This window comes from Sinohyriopsis cumingii, chromosome 4 (assembly GCF_028554795.1).
Source record: "Sinohyriopsis cumingii isolate HCF-2022 chromosome 4, ASM2855479v2, whole genome shotgun sequence".
Lineage (NCBI taxonomy): Eukaryota > Metazoa > Mollusca > Bivalvia > Unionida > Unionidae > Sinohyriopsis > Sinohyriopsis cumingii.
In genome coordinates this window covers 86,611,807-86,629,079 of record NC_142964.1, presented here as the reverse complement: position 1 = coordinate 86,629,079, position 17,273 = coordinate 86,611,807, and the positions used below count along the sequence as shown (strand labels likewise).

The 17,273-nt window shown below is 34.6% G+C and overlaps 2 protein-coding genes across 5 annotated transcripts in view; one reads left to right on the top strand and one right to left on the bottom strand.

Annotated features, from left to right (window-relative positions):
- LOC149801599 (asparagine--tRNA ligase, cytoplasmic-like) overlaps positions 1–12,259 on the bottom strand; it is a 54,874-nt gene extending 42,615 nt beyond the window's left edge. The window contains exons 1-2 of the mRNA XM_089955855.1: positions 12,062–12,259; positions 3,602–3,684 (exon numbers count right to left, since the gene is read on the bottom strand). Coding sequence (XP_089811981.1) covers positions 3,602–3,684; positions 12,062–12,101 — 123 coding nt within the window. The 5' untranslated portion in view covers positions 12,102–12,259. The remainder of the gene's footprint in view (positions 1–3,601; positions 3,685–12,061) is intronic.
- Positions 12,260–12,344: 85 nt separating this feature from the next.
- Positions 12,345–17,273, top strand: part of LOC149801597 (integrator complex subunit 3-like) — a 129,839-nt gene continuing 124,910 nt past the window's right edge. For 2 of the 4 annotated variants that reach the window (XR_016420693.1, XM_089955853.1), the window contains exon 1: positions 12,345–12,837. Coding sequence is in view for 2 of the 4 variants with exons in the window: in XM_089955853.1 (XP_089811979.1) it covers positions 12,745–12,837 (93 nt within the window). In the remaining 2 variants the exon portion in view is untranslated. The remainder of the gene's footprint in view (positions 12,838–17,273) is intronic. The other 2 variants (XR_016420692.1, XM_089955852.1) reach the window with 1 other exon arrangement.

Here is a 17,273-nt window from a genome sequence, read left to right as displayed (position 1 = left end):
GCAGTTGAGAAATCTGTGGGATTTTGCTCGGCGGCAGAGAAACCAAGGAGTAACACACACACAAAAAAATAACAGATTTTTTCAAAAAGTGAATTGATATTTGTCAAGCGTGGCACAAACGGCAAGTATCAACTTGTTCTAATTTACATTGTTTTAAATTTGTAGACCAATTAAATATGTTAGTACTGATTAACCCTTGTTTTTTTTTGTTTTCGATTTTACTTCTATCGCATTCAAATCTATCTATCGTTCGATCGACACTGTTTCTCAAAAAGAGTCGATCTTTTGTATATAAAAAAACATCTAATTTGGATCAAACAATAAAACTAGAATGTATCCAATTCAACATAAAAATTAGTGACGTAGTACACAATGTGTGAAGTGGTACACATGTTAAGCGAACGGAAACCACGTGGAATAATGTTTTCGATGATCACCTCAATATACCTCAATATACTGTAATTTATCCAGAAATTAATGTTGTCCTATGAGGAAATAATAAAGTACACCGTTATGAAGAGATATTTATTAACAGTTAATCTCAGAACAATTATAAAGTGAGTATTCAACAGTATAATCTGCCTAACCCTCCCCCCTTATTTCTCCGTTATGTTGTCAATCACTTTATTGGTTTTGGGCTTATTTTATAGGTCCCTCGATAACTCGCGCCTCACTTATAGTACGGTCGATGTTTCTGGATCCCAATGTGCGCGAGTTATCAAGGGATTGGTGTACTTTGAATTCACATAGTTATTGAGAAAATTCTAAATTGCATATATGGGTGAGTACCCGACATTAAAAGTGCCTCCCCTGGGTTCCAGGTATGTTTTACTGGAACAGCCCTTAGATTAGAGACAAAAGGCAGAGAGGTCAGGTATAATCCATCATTTTACATATTACTTAAATTGGCTGACAATAGCTAGTTAGATTTGAAGGCTGCAGTGGGTGAGCCTATTGTGCTAATTTGCATAGGTAGGATCATGAAGTGGAACAACCCATTATAGGTAAATCAAAGAGATGCTAGATTTGTGTACAAGAATAAAAGTTATTATATATCATTGCCCTGAATGAGAATATTTATGCCATATGTATTATGTTTATGACAAGTTTGTGAATAGTGGCAATGTTTCTTTGAAGTCAGGTTTTACAGCATATATAGAACGCAAACCATGATCATTTCAGTTCTTCAGCACATACTGCAAACAACACATCAATATACATCAACTCATAAAACAAGTTTCATCTGACCCATGAGACCCCATTTCTTATATCTGGACATTTATGCTGTGGTGTAGAGGTGTTTGGACATTTATGTTGTGGTGTAGATTGTGAGATTTATGTAGACATGTGAGTAGGAATGCAAACAGCAAATCCAGGTCAAATTTCATCAATGCTGTAATTTCGTCTCATTTGTCAGCGGTTTAAAGACATAACAGATGCTGTGCTCGCAATTTCAGAGAAAATAAATCATTCTTTTTTGTAATTTCTTGCAGATATATCTCGATGAAAGGTTCTTCAAGTTTGCTAAGCTATCTAATAGATGGCTACCCTACTTGCTGATAGGCAATGGACACGTTCCCTACACTCCAACATATATGGACCCGGACCCTACATTCCAACATATATGTCCAATATCAAAATATCGAAATTGGGGTGTCATGGGTCAGAGAAAACTCTTGTTCTGACCAGGATTCACTCAGAGAATCCAGCAGCAAAGTCTGAACACCAGGATCATCAAGTCCCTAGAGAGTGTAGTGATAAACACTAATGACATTTGCATCACCTTCAAACCAAGTTGAATTTATATTTGAAATGTTGCTATTGCACCGTTGTCATAACAAACAGAAACAAAATAAGTTTATAATTTCTGGTTTTTACTAATAATTATATAATTTTGTTCTTGTTTTGTAGAGAAGTGGCCTTTTTAAATATTAATAGAAGCTGTTGCAAGTGTTCTTTCATTCATCAGAAGTAAAGCAGTCAGAAAGTTGTTAAGCATTTCACGCTATACCAAGCATATGTCAGCAGAGGGGTGTATTGGCCACTACCAAAATGTATTGTCAACTATCCAAACAGCTAATCAACAAATATTGTCAAATTATGGACCGAATATATATCTTTCACTATGAAAATGAGAAGCAATCAGATCTCTTGTCAGCTTTTTGAAAATACAGTATGTCGGAGAATCCAAAAAGTTACAAGGTCCATGCTAGGTAGTGAATCAGGCAAAGGAGTAATGAAAGAGTCAGTCATTTCGCCCAAAAGGCAATATCATTCTGTCTTGCACTTAATTCATATCATTACACCCACCCCATTGTTTCAATACAATGCATCAACGATCAAAGTAAAATGTCGACTTTGGTGTCAGGCTGCCCATCAAAGAGGAGGTCTTTTGTTCTGCAGTTGATTCTGGTTCTAATTTTATAGTCACAAATACCAGAAATTACATTGCTATACATGCAATTACCCCCCCCCTTCACAAAGGAACTTTTAAAACATTTGAAAAAAATGGATATCTGTTGTCCAAACTGAAACAAATTGCAACTTACAGGGTGTATCCAGGTCAACTACAAATGCAATTAATCATTTTATCCAATAATTCATCATATAAATAGGTGACAAGCGAACTTCTGCTATGGAAGATGTTGCCCATTTCAGAGTATAACCTGTTTTGTTGGTTGTAGTTTTATGTTACACAACTGTGTTGACACAAAATAAAAAACATTCCAATATTTTTATGAACTTTTAATAACAGCTCATCATAATTTTAATAACCTGACATGAAAATATGCAAAACCATTTGTCTAAAGAGACTATTTTACTTTTCTGCTACCCACTTATCCCTTATTTTGCCAACTTTGCTCATTCTGGCTGGAAAGATAGTATCATCCAGAAAGTGGGATCAATCTTGGACCCTGACTTATGATTACACACAATTAGCAAGCTTTTGTATGATCCTGATGACCCCCAATAAGGAAAAAGGCAACACAACTATTACGATCTAGTAATGTGTATAACAGATGTGAATGGAATGAAGCAAAACGTTCAAGAAAGCAAGAACTACTAACTTCCTATTAGGGTATTTGAAAATAAAAATTCTAAGGCACACAACAAACATTGGATAGAATCATCCCTGAAGCATTTAATATTTTGAGGAATACTCAGATAGGGCAAGGTACCTTAGGCCTTGATTTCATAAAATGTTTTTTAAAAAAAGACAAAAAATTTACCGGCGCTTAAAATCAAACAGCTTCATAGTCCATATCTACTGATCAGTCCACAGCTACTGATCTTGACTGCAGGAAATATTCAACCTCACTACAACAAAATAGCCCCCTAAAAACTGCTTAAGATTTTCTGTAACAATGGGGTTTGGTGCAAAGGTTAAGTCTTCTACTAATTTGTATGAACTTATCACAAAAGCGGACAATTTTATAAAATTATCATTCAAATATTTTCGACCTATTTGATTAAAAAGTTGCTATTTTCCTCTTTCTTTAATGTTTAGCTTGATCAGTTATCTCTTGGCTAAGAAAGACAATCAGCTTTGAGTGGGGCTGGTAGAACAGTATTCCAGATGTCTGTATTATAACGTGCTTGCCTGTAAAACTGTTTTAAAGGGTTTTTCTTGTGTTCCATCTCCACTCTCATCACAACCAGTTGACTCGGAGGTGTATATCTCACCTGGAATGAAAACATGTATATACTATTTTAGTTGCTATCAATCATCCCATTTAATGAGGTGAATAATGTAAACCAAGTTTTACCAGGATATAAGGATGGTGGGTGTAAAGATTTCTGATTTGCTATAGTCACAGTGCACACACAGTACACACCAAGAAGCCAATGCTTTTGCATTTTAAATACACAACTAAATGGAAATTTTTGAAACTAGTTAAATGCATTACTAATCTTTTGGGATATTCAAGATCATTAATGGTGAGTGAACAAACCTCACCAGAATATACATGTACCTGTATTTGTATCTAAACAGGTGAGTGAATAAATATTCATTGTAAAATTACTTATTAAAACCAAAAATGTGTATAAAAACACCTGTCCCCTGTTTTGGACTCAGTGGTGCAAATAAAAAAGAGCACATAAAAAGGGAAAACTCTCAAATACATATATTAGAGAGTGATGACAGAACATGCTCCCTTGATGCAATAATGTTCACCATGTTTCCGATTAATTCATCAAAGCTGTGACAGAACTAGTTTCCACACATGCAGGACTAGTTTCTATACAAATTGTCATATGAAGTATACTGAATAAATACCACAACTTGCCATAAATTATAAATCTGGTAAACTCATCAGTTTTGTTATTGCTTTAATTGCAAGCGATACACAGAGCTGGGTCAAAGAACTTACCCCTGAACAAAAGTTTCATTCGGAACCAATTTTTCTCTGAGTAACAAGGATCTTGACCCTCGACCTTCTGACCCCCAATATCAACCGACATCTTGTATGCATTAAGCTCAAGCCCATCCACAAAGTTTAGTACATGGTCTAGAACTTAAGTTATCATCCAGACACCATTTTACTTCTTTCTATTACAGTGACCTTGACAAATGACCCCAAAATTAATAGGTTTATTCCTTACCCCAAGTGCAAGCCAGCCACAAAGTTGGTCCCGGTCTGTGATGTAGAATTATCATCAAGGAAAATTCAAATTTCTTCATTCAATCACAGTGACATTTAATTCTGACCTTAAAATCAATAGGCTTTTTCCTTAGAGTGCATGCCATTTAAAAATATTAGCCCAGGTCACTTTTTGTTCTTTCCATCACAGTAAACTTGATCTTTGATGTTCTGTTGGATTAATTTACACTCCATGTGGAAGCTAACCATAAAATCTGAAAATTGTAGGATGAAACGAAAGAAACGACAAGAAGTTTAAGTTTAATTCAAAGGCGTTCAAGTCAGCTAACACAAAAACTGCCAGCATTTTGAACCAGCAAAAAAAAAACAAAAAACCCACTGGTGTAAAATTATGTTATCTTGACGTGAAAAACTATAACTGTGCTATACATGTACTACTAAATTAATAAATGTGTGCCACTCAGTTTCATTCCAGTTTATCGATTATTTTGGCTAATTCCATCTCACAAATGCAGTATCATGTTAAGAAGTTTATAAACAAAGGTACCAATAGTGATTTTCTTTCATGACGCATATTATATATGTATTATTTTGATATCGGCAACATAAATGAATTACATTGTCTGTTTCTAACAAGTAAGTTAAAAGGTATGCAGGAAATTACTGTTCTAACTCACTAATTCCAAAAATATTTCACAGTTGCAAAGTCCATAAAAATGATGAATTAATGTTTCAGGTGAATCCATACAAAAAGAACATTTATTATTATCTGCTATTTTAATTGTTTCAGGAAAAGTGTTTGTTGCAAGAACTCTCTGCAGTAATTTATACTGAAACCAAATTAGATTAAAATCTTTTGTAATGTTGTATGTTAAGGCAATATGCCTTGGCCAGTCCAGTCCTGGTAGATTAAGTTGCATCTTCAATTTTGTTTTCAAGTCAGTCATTGCAACTCCACCTTCTTCATAACTTTTATTTATTACTTTTCTTTTTATCTTGTCAACTGATCAATTCCATAAGAACTGAAAGATTAATCTATTTGATTTTTTAATAAACCATTCTGGAGATCACAGTAATCTTATTAATATGTGAATTCATTTTGATAAAGCAAGTGACAATCACAATAATTTTCCCATCGTGGTAAGAATTTTCTTTGACCACCAAGTCAGTGGTATCTTTACATCATTTAATTTACGATGGGGGCGCTCACCAGATAATATGTACTTTTGAGAGAGTGACGTATGTAAGGTGAAGTAGTTCGCATTTAAAACATGCACAGTGGAAAGAATGTTGGCATACCTCTATGCTACATTAATGTAATGTGGATGATATTTCTTTTGGATATTGTACTTTTGGAAATTTTACATGATTTAAGCACACTGCTAACTAAAATGACTGCTCCCCTGTGTTAAAAAATCAGTCTGAATTAGTCTAAAGTACACTATACATAGCAGCTATTAAAATAGGGAAAATGAATTTTGCCAGACTAGACAATACCAGCTTCTGAAAGTGCAATGAATGAATTACCAAATATATAAAAAGTAAAAAAAGTTATCGGCTCTTTTTTATACAATTTACCTCTGAAGTTCAGGAAGAGAAAATGACCAAGTAGAGCTAGCACTTTTTGAAAGGTGCGCATTTGAAGTAAGGCCAAGCTGTATACTCTATAACCCATAGTACACCCATCAATCATACACCAAAATAAAGGGAATTAAAGGTTCTTTGCATTATACCTAAGATATACAAGGTCTTTTTTAAATAGCCAGTATAACCAGTGAGGAAAGCCGGGGAAATTCTTTTTCTTTAAAATCCTAACCTATGCAAAATACGAAACTGTAGAGCGCCACCTATCATAATTGAGATTTATCATGAGACTTAAATAAGTAGAAGTTAATGCTTAATGCTATCATCTATAAAATATAACTCATTACACAAATGGCTGTTGCTGTTTTTTATGCTTCCTATCCATATTATTCTTTTTTTCTCTATGTTTACATTATGGACAGAGATCTTGGCTTAGAATTTTAATGTGTTCATTGCATTTAAGAGTTTTTTTAGATCAATCCAAAACCAATCTTATTTTATCTGAACTGAGATATTAGGAAATTCACTTCCATCTATATTAATACAATTTATATCTTTATTCTTTTAATCATTAATGACAGTATATCTGTGCAGAGTACAAACAAACAAGGAGAAAGGGGGTCGCCTTGTTTGCATCAAAGATATATATAAACCCAAGAGGAGATATGTCCATTAACAGTTATATGCAATTATATACTGCAATAAAATGTCTGAACCTATTTTATAATTTATTACTGAAGCTGAAGAAATTTAGCACTTTAAACAAAAATTCCCATTCTGTAGAATAGCACTTTAAATAAAAATTCCCATTCTGTAGAATTGAAAAATTCAGTAGTAGCATACCTTGTATCTTATACACTACATCATATACTGCTCTTATATTTCCACAAATAGATCTACCAGCCATAAAACCAGTTTCATCATCATTAATTAAGGTAATCATATTTTTAATCCTATTGGAAATACATCCTGAGGCCACTTGATTGGATGCATTAATGAGATATATTGATCTCCAATTCTTTAAATAACTTTTATCTTTATCCTCCTTAGGAACACAAGTTATAATGCCTTGGTGCATCGAGCAGACATTTCTGTGCTTTGAGTCTGTGAATTTCATTGGATCCAGCAGAAAGCTACCACATCCATTCAAAATTAAGTTGTACAAATTTGAACACTGTTCCTACACAATCGAGACATGGGGAGCACACAGCTTGAATGGACTGATAAATAAACAATTTTCCACTGCCGGTCCATTTTTATATAAATACCTTACACTCAAATATACCTGAAATTGCTTCCTTCTGGTACATAGTCCTACTTTCAATGTTAAACTTACAAAGTTGACCTGAAAAGGTCAATTGCCTCCACCATTTTCAGCCAATGTAGAATACAACACTGTTACAAGCTATTGGTTAGTTGGCATTATATACTAAAAGAGGTGTGTGTGCGTGTGATTAGGATTTTTAACGTAGCTTTTAACAATTTTTCAGTCATATCGCTACGATGTCTGCAGTGTGACAGTTTATAGTGATGTCTAGCACTGGGGCATCATGCCGCAGACATGTAGCATCATGTCCCACCCAGTCAGATTATCCTGACACCAGGCCGACCAGTCCTAACACTAACCTCTTAACACTGAGCACCAATCAAGGTAGCTGTTAGTACCATTTTTGGTATGACTCGGCCGGGGTTCAAACCCATGACCTCCTGCTTCCGAGGCGACTAAAGAAGGAAACTCATGACATCCAATAGATGTCACTAAGACAAAGCACTAAAATATCTGTTCCATCTGCCAAGGTGTATATAGGATTATCATATCAGAACCTTGGCTAGCAAAGATGCCTTCTGAGTTGCAAAGATACTTTTTATTCCATAACCACAGTTAATCTGACTAGAAAATATCCTAAATCATTCCAAAAACAAAATTTTAAATTCATCAGCAAACCCATCAGACTGAAATTTATTTTTTATGGGCTTTGCTTACAGCTAATTGCTGAATCTCCTTCGTAGATAAATCATGCCTGAACACTATTTCGACAAATGAAATAATCATGCATTGTGTTTTATATATGGTACAAAATCCAACTTCCTCCCCTAACCTCTGTGCTGTTTAAGCCGCTCAAAGGATAGTATAACTTCCTCTCCAATCAGCACTCTTCACTATCTATAAATGTTATGTGCATAATAATTAAGTGGAGGTGTTTTCTTTTTTCAAGATATGAGTAATGTGTAATGAATATAGTAAAAAAAATGATCAATGCAGTGTGTACTGCATATGCATTTCTGAATGGGAATAGTGGCATGAAAAGATAAAAATATCTGAATCGACAGTATCTGTATAAACTGCAAACATGTAGAGCAGAGGTCTCGCTAGGTTTTAAAACTAAGAGTCCAGTTTTTTTTGTGGTAAAAATAGGAGTCCCACCATCAAAAGCTGCAGTCCCTTCTCTCCTACAGAATGAACACAGACGTGAGTGCATCTATTTTTAGATGGAGAGGTTTTTGTAATGTAATCACTCACTTTAATAAAGCTTCATTACAACAGTCCATTGACAGGATTGCATATTTATGGTTTATTTATTTGTCTACGTCCTTGTAGTAATTTTAGGCAATGGTTAAATAGTATCTGATTTGCTGTTTTTTTCCCCTGTATTTTCGCAAATACGTGTCAAGTCGGAAAACAGCTTAGACCGTATAGCGCATCTCACGAATTCCACAACATAGCATTGTCCTCCACGTTTCTGACATACATAATTTGCATTTTAAAGTTAAATATTTAATAAAACAATACCTTGGCTTTGCTTTCAATGATTTGTATATTTTTCTGAAAATATTTGCCCGATGATTTATGAAAACAGACAATCTAATAAACTGGTATATCCCACACTTATTTCCCATTAGGCCTACTGGTTCATTTACAGTTTCAAACTAATTTTATGACGAAATAGTGTACAAGAGGCAGTTAATATATATCCAGATCACCGATTCTGATCTTAAAACACATGTATGTATGTTTTATCATCAAAGGATATCATGCAAGAAATTGATAGTTGCTACCTTACTCGGAAAAGGGTTAATGGTCAATTAGCTATCAAAACATATGCTTGTGAATGGGCAGGAGTTTGTTTGTCAACGTAACTGATATCAAAACTAGGCCTAACTACAGATGTATTGATGAATACATTTCGCTACAACACTGGAACTAACCAGGCTAAGGCGAGCTGCATTTAAAAAAAGGTATGGTCAGTCGATGTACCTTTTAAATAGCTCTTGTTCATCCATCACAGTGATACTGAATTTTGTCAATCCAAGTAAGCATTTATTCCAAACAATAAGTTAGGCATCACACACTTTCTTACACTTAGCTACTGTATTATCCGAACTATCAATTCTAGCAGCTTTAGCACTCTTCTGAATCTCGTTACAATCTTTGTCAGTTTGCTGTTTAACTCCAAAATACTTATCCAAATTTACGAATGGCATTTTGTCTAAGTTTCAACATTCTCGTGCACTATCTATTTTGATACATTCGGAAATGAACACAATAACGAAAGCTAAAGTTGTTTATTTGAGGTACTTTATAAATGACCACATGTACATCTCTGGGTCTTTCTGACTCTGAATTCAATCACTGTAAATATCAGTACCTTTTTCCCACCTGGCCGCCAGTCAAAGCCTTTGAACTTGCCGCCCAGCTATCATGTTCTTTTTGATGTACTCTTATAATGGCAGCATGTATGTACATCAAGGGGTCTTTCAGCCACTGAATTCTGTCATTGTAAATATCAGCACAGCTAACTGATCAACACATTTTCCCACAAAGCAGGTGGCTGAAGCAGGACTGGCAAGTTTTTGAATTTTGTCGCACACCTATTACATGCGTACAGAAGACTCCTGCCTCAGTGATTTTCTGCGTCCCGGATAAAAAATTGGTGTCCAAATACGCGTAATTAAGCGTTTCCGAGATCTCTGTAGAGTTTCAAATATTACCATTATATATCTCTCATGGGACAAGATTGATATAGAAAATGTACTGCAACATATCTATTGTTATATAAATAAATCCTTTGTGCATATTGACAAACAAATCTTAACAGTGGATTTTTTTTACATCATAATCTGCTTAGGCAAACACCTGGCCTGGGTAATATATGCTGTGACAGTATCAGATAGTCATGCTAGGAACATTCCGGATTAGCTACATTCGATCAACAACCAATGGCAGCACCAGGAACAACTACAATCAACCAAATGTTTTTAATCTATCCCCCCAAAAAATAGTTTTTCTGAAACGTTTAAGAAAACAGATTACTTTTGAAGCACCGGAAAAAATCTATAATTATTCTGATGTTACCAGCTTTGCATTAAGCATTGACTTCAATGAACCATGCACCTTTCATCAAGGGCCCCCGATTGGCCAAGTGGTCTAAAGCACTCTCCGTTATGGATCACTGCCATCTCACCTCTGTCTGTGTGGGTTCTAGTCTAGGATTCAGCCAATGTGGGTATGTGAGAAAGCTTGCCAGTAGCTTCTCGTGGGTCGGTGGTTCTTCCCGTGTTTTTCCCGGGTTCTTCCTCCACCATTAATACTGGCCACCATGCATAGCCTATCGTGCGCTGAAAAATGGCGTTAAACTCCACAACAACAACCCTTCATCAAAGCAAACTGACTACAATCTTCAATAAAAAAGCGCCTTTCATCTGAGAAAGTCAGTACTAAACTTAAATAAATGCAACGGAATCTTGGTTTGTTGCATTTTCTACTTTGCAGGGAAAATGTTTATACTTATGTTTCTCTACCAAAGGCAGCATAAAGCAAATTAAATTTCAAATCTTTGAAACCATATATATCTGGTTTGTTAAACATTTTAATTTGCTCACATTTTCCTTTCACTATTAACAGCCTCATCCCCTTGGTTGCTTCAGCAAGATGACCGTCTCCAGCTGATGATAATCTAGGCAATGTACATTTAGCATGTACACAACTATACAGATGTGAAATTCTGGCAACAACGAATACTTCACATAATTGTTTAGTGACACGTGTTTGTTGACAATGATATATATCAAAATGAGGACTAACATTTGTTTTACATGCAAGTTATTTCTGTTTTCTAATGGGATGTGAATGATATATAAATTTATCGAGATGTTATCCATGCTTGACTTTTTATATACATGTACAGCACTTTGCACATTATGGATTCTTCAACACTAGTGTAAATTGTCAATAAACAATGTCAGTGTAAATCCTACTCAATGATGACAGGTTAACTCTTACAAATTTCACTTCTATGAGAAATTTGATTTTTGTAGCACCCCACCCACCATCTCAACATTCACTTGAATCAACAATACAACCTTGGACACAAGGACATCAAAATAAACGGGTAGTACTGTATTATGAAAATGGCTACAACTTTTGACAATTGGTGCAAAATGATTGAGGTTGGCGTTTTTGGAGACAACTTCATTAATGCCAGCTTCATAGAGTTATTACGTACATTTCTTGCAAAGTAAACTTTATTGAATTTTATGAATATATGAATGTCCTGCCAACAAAGTCTATGGCGCATGATGTTATGAAATGTATCTGCACTGAAAAATATATAAGAACATATGGCAATACAATTATCCGAGACTGACAAATTTAAATCATTAAAACTGTACATAAGCTCACACTATATCCAATGGTGCCACATAATAATATAAACATTCAATATTTACAGTCTGGTATTTCCCATGATAATAAAAATGAAAACTGTAACATAAAAACGTACATATTGAAAGCATGAAATGCGAAGTCCAATGTAACGTTAAATCGAAATCAAGCTTGAAAGTTGACATGCACTTGTTAGCATCATCACACTTACCTAAACTCATTTCTCCGACAGAGTCTTGTATATCTGCCATGCTTATTCAGAAATAAACTAGTTATAGGTTAAACTGCTGTATATAGGAGCTATTTATATGAAACTAGTTAGGGGATGTTGTAATCACACCGGTTTATGTTGAACAGCGGTTGCATCAGCACATGGGGCAAAGAAGGAAATAGATTGATCATTAATGTCGTTATCAGGCTCACAATTTCGTCATTTCATTAAAAAGAGCATACTGCTTGTATGAACTATGCTTACTTATTTTAAATACTAGTTATTGCTTGTATATTTGAGGGGTAGCATACAATTTGAGTTTACGACTTTACAAATAGAACATGAACTGGTTTGTGGCAATACATAAAGAAGTGCTAGAATTAGAGCTCATGTTTATTAAGCGTATCTATGAAACTACTACAAACATTTCATATTTTTCAGTTTGAAAACCTATAAGAACACAATTCCTAATCTCCAGAAATTGACTGAGGTGAATGCATCCTTTGCAAAAGCTAGACACTGGAATTTTCTAAAGACAAGGACAAAAATATGGCGGCCGTTTAAGACGGAAGTGGTTACTAAAAATAGCATAGGCGGCCTATATACATGTGTCAAGATGCAGAGTGCTGTTGGTTGAATTATACATGCTTTTTAAGATTTTTTGATCTAATAAAAATCAAGATATGGATATGGAACAGCAGCAAGCGAAGCCGCAACAGTCACGGATACTCATTACAACAGTTTTAGAGCCGAAAGGAAAAGATGACTTGGATGAGGTATGCATTGTCCCTGGTCTTGTCAGGAATCTTGATGGCAGTGCATATTTGTTTTGTTTTATTCATTTAGTTTATGGCGATTAAAAAATATGACATGAACATTATTCTTAAATCACATACAAATCCTTAGGCAAAAGGTTGGGGATAGATGGCTTTTTCGTGACATACTCGGCCAGTGTTTACATGGCGATTTTAGACCGGCAAGTTAAAGGGAAAACTATTGACAGCCATCACTTCCACTTCAAACGGTTAATGCAACGTGACAAATTGTGTAGTTCGAAATCTGGCTGATGATGATTCTGTGTTAATTTTGTTATAAAATGTGCACATTCATTAGCCCATAACTTAGATCTCTATAAATGTGTCATTGCAAACTGATCCCCAATGTACAATTTAAGTACCTTACTGATCATTCCCTGTTGCTTGGTGTCTTTTTGCAGTGTCACATATAGTACTGATATTAGTACCCCTACATCTTGCACTGGGTACTAAGATGAGCATATGTTTATCACACCTAACATTTTTTCAGCCTACTATAAAAAAAATTGTGTGTGATTTGGATTTTTTAACATAGGTTTAACAATTTTTCAGTCATACTGCTACGATCTGCAGTGTGGCAGTTTATAGTGATGTCTAGCACTGGTGCATCCTGTGGCAGACATGTAGCACCAGGCCGACCAGTCCTTACACTAACTCTTAATGCTGAGCACCTAGTGAAGCAGCTGTTAGTACTATTTTTACAGGGTCTTTGGTATGACTCGACCAGGGTTTGAACCAGTTACACCTCCTGCATCCGAGGTGGAAGCTTTAACCACTAAGCCACAGAAGAGGTCCGAAAAATTTGAACATGTTCCTAACATACAATAAAAGAAATTGAATAGGCCATGTATTAAATGCCAGAACTGCTGCATATCATTGTAGAAATACATGTAATTTGGTGTTTACCTTCTTTATCAAATATTTTCTTTTTTCTAGTTCCATATGAGGACATTTCTGCTTTATTTGGAAATGTAGACAGAGTATAGCAAATTCATTAAATAACATACTGTAGAATATCAATATGTGACATAGCAGGCGTTATTTGAAAAAAATGAGTTACCATGAGAATCTTGTTATCTGTCATGGTGGACAAAGTATGGTTAGCATAAACATACCAGTTTACCTGATATAGACTTAATTAACTTTATAATTAACCAACGTCCTCAAAAAGTTAACTCTCTTCAGCATGTTTACAACAGTTTGTTGCATAATGATTATAGAAATTCTGGTATACAATGTTTTATCTTCACCTACACTGGCCAGAACTAACTTTAAACACTCCATTAGGCTTAACATCATTACCAACATTGCAGCTTCTAAATATGTTTTCATGAAAACCCAAAAGAAAATAGTTTATTGGGAATACTTTTTTATTAAAAAGAGTTAGGCACCCATGCACTTAACAAAACGGTCACCGAAATCAAACAAGCAGGTGGAACAACAAGTCTTTCAACTTATTTAGTCCACCATTTACTGTGCAACAACACGAGACAGTCCCTGGCACAAGAGCTGAAGATTCCAGTAAAGACATGCCAAATGTTTCAGGTTGTCAACCAGTGATTGTGGGTATGCTAGTTGCACAGTCTAAATACAAATCTTCATCACAAAAGATCCACAGCTGTCTCTTATGATATTGCCAGTTTCATCATTCAAGACTTGCATCCATACAGTGGTGTCATAAAAGGAATTCTTAAATATGGCATCGGTGCTTGATCTGTGATATGTCATTCCATCTAGACAAGTTCTCATAGAAAATTATCTAATATGTATTTGAAAGTCAGAGAGGAGATACATTTGTGCTTGTACCTCACAGTTGTTAGTCTTTCATGTTGAAACCTGGATCATTGATGAATATATTATTCATTCATTTTTTCAAATCAAAACAAGAGATTTGTTGACGTTAAAATTTGTGAGTACATTTATTTTGTACTTTTTTTCTTCTTCTAAATCATGATTGTAATGCAGTATATGATCCTATAATCATTTGAAATAGTTAGAAGATGCTTCTAATCAGGCAAAATACTGCGACTTTTCTGCAAATTTTTGTTTCCTGCTGGTAGAAGTTTTCACTAATGTTGATGTGTTTATTGTTTGCTAAATAATTTGAGCAAATATTGTATTTAGTCGGTGTTTTGGTAAACTAAAAAGCAACATGATTTTATTTTCTTGTTCAGGTTTTATTACATGCAAGGAAATTGCTCGTTATTACAGTACAAAATAAGCATATATAATGTTTGAATCATAAATGCTGTCAGAGACCAAGACATATTGATACAGATTGCAATACAAACGTGCTATATTGCAACATACAGTGAGATCACAATTTACGTGATCTCAATTCACGTGAATTTGAAATAAAGCGAGATGGGGAAAAACATGAAAAAGATTGTTACTATGGAGATAACTCTCTCATACAAATAGATTGTGCCACCATCACACGCAAACGTTACCCACAATGCCCAGCTCTTACGTCCCCACCATTCTGTTTATTGTGGCCTCCATGCTGCATACGTATGTACATGTACAAATTGTTTGTTACAGTACAATTTTGGAACGTTATTAGTGATGGCATCTTAAAGACAAGCAAGTGATAGTCCGAAGAGACCAAGGAGGGCTATTTCTTTAGAGGTTAAACTTGAAGTAGTGAAAAGGTATAAAGCTGGTCAGAGTACTGCCATGATAAAGCATGCTTTGAACCTTAGTGAAAGTACGTGTGGAATGCAGCTTTCATTTTTTAATTACATGTGCATGTTCTATTGATTAAAATTTATAATTTTATGTTTTTATTTTATATTTTCTGTGTTTTAATTTCGTTTCCCTATGCTTTTTATGAAAACTTTTATTTTTTTATTTTACTCTACTTTGCAGAAGCACCCCCTAATTTTAACATCCTGAATTTATACGGAGAAAATTATCTACGTGAATCTCGGATTATGCGTGTGGGTTCAAAAACATAAACCTCATGTAAATCGCGATCACACTGTATTGCAATACATGTTTTCCGGGCAATACTTATCACTACTACTTAGGTAGTAGATGTTGACTAGTCATTTTTTTGTCTTGGACAATAGTTTTATTTGCTCCATTTTAAGGTATAGGAGGTAGCCTGAACCATATTCATGCTATGACTTCATAATTATGTCACACAGTGAATAGGCTACATTCTATTCTGATTGGTGGTTATTGTTTGTTTCAGTCTATGGTAAATAGCAAACACCGATCTCCAAGATGGTAAGGCAGAGTATGATAAACTGCAAACAGAATTAGGACAGAATTGTAGAGGGGTCATAATTTGAACTGCAAGAGTTAGTCACTTTGTGTTAAATAGTTGAAAGGGAAGTAGGTGTTGTCAATAGTTTTCCTTTTTTGCTGACATAAATGAATGTTTGTGATTGTCTGTATCCCATAAAAAGATCATCTCATTTGATACATTGGAAAGATGTTCAAATCACTTTACTTATATAATTTACAAAATTGCATTTAAAATTGCAAGAGAAGCCATTTAGTAATATTTTGAAAACATTACCTAAGTACACTCACTATCTAAATAGAACGTTTTAAAAAAAGCCCATAACTTTGTGATATTTGTTTAAAATGAAGGATGAAAAATGTCTCGAAATTCCAAGATGTAATAATGGGTCATTTATGTGATCCGTGATGTCAGGGTAATGCATAGTATACATGCCTTGGAAATGGGATGGCCCATATTAGGGAGAGAAATTGTACTATTTTGATATTCTGTTTGGTTGCCTCTTCAGAGGAACTCTCGAGAGGATTTTGATTTTGTTGGTTTTAACACATTATAGGCTGTAGGATTCAGTGGAATTTTTGGCATATCTTGGTTACTTAGATGATAATAGAATCAAGATTCAAGAAAATGAGCAAATCTGAGGTTTTAAAAAATGTTTGAATCATAAATAAACAACAAAATAATGGGCTTAAAGAAGAGAATGCTGTTACATTATTTCTATCAATCTAATAAATTTGTGTTGAATTATTTAGCTGTAAAAATATTCTACATTTGTCTCTAAAAAAAATTGGAGGAAGTATATTCACTTTGAATAAATGTTTAGTTTATGTCACAGCATGTGTAAATATTCTTGTTGTATTTTATATTCATTACATGCTTTCATTTGTTGTATTTCAGTCAGACTGTAGGCAAAATGTTTGACATGTCATTTGTCTGTTCCTGTTTGTATATATGTAAGCATTTACTGGCCATTCTTATTTCATCTGTTTCATGCTGCAACTATCCCCCCCCCCCATCCATACTACATAATTTATAGTGCTATCATTCAATAATTTGTTGCAATCTGTTTTTGTTTTTTATTCTGTTATTTGTCTTGTGTCATCTGTTGTCCTCTCTTCACTGCTGGAACTTGATTATCACTCTAGAT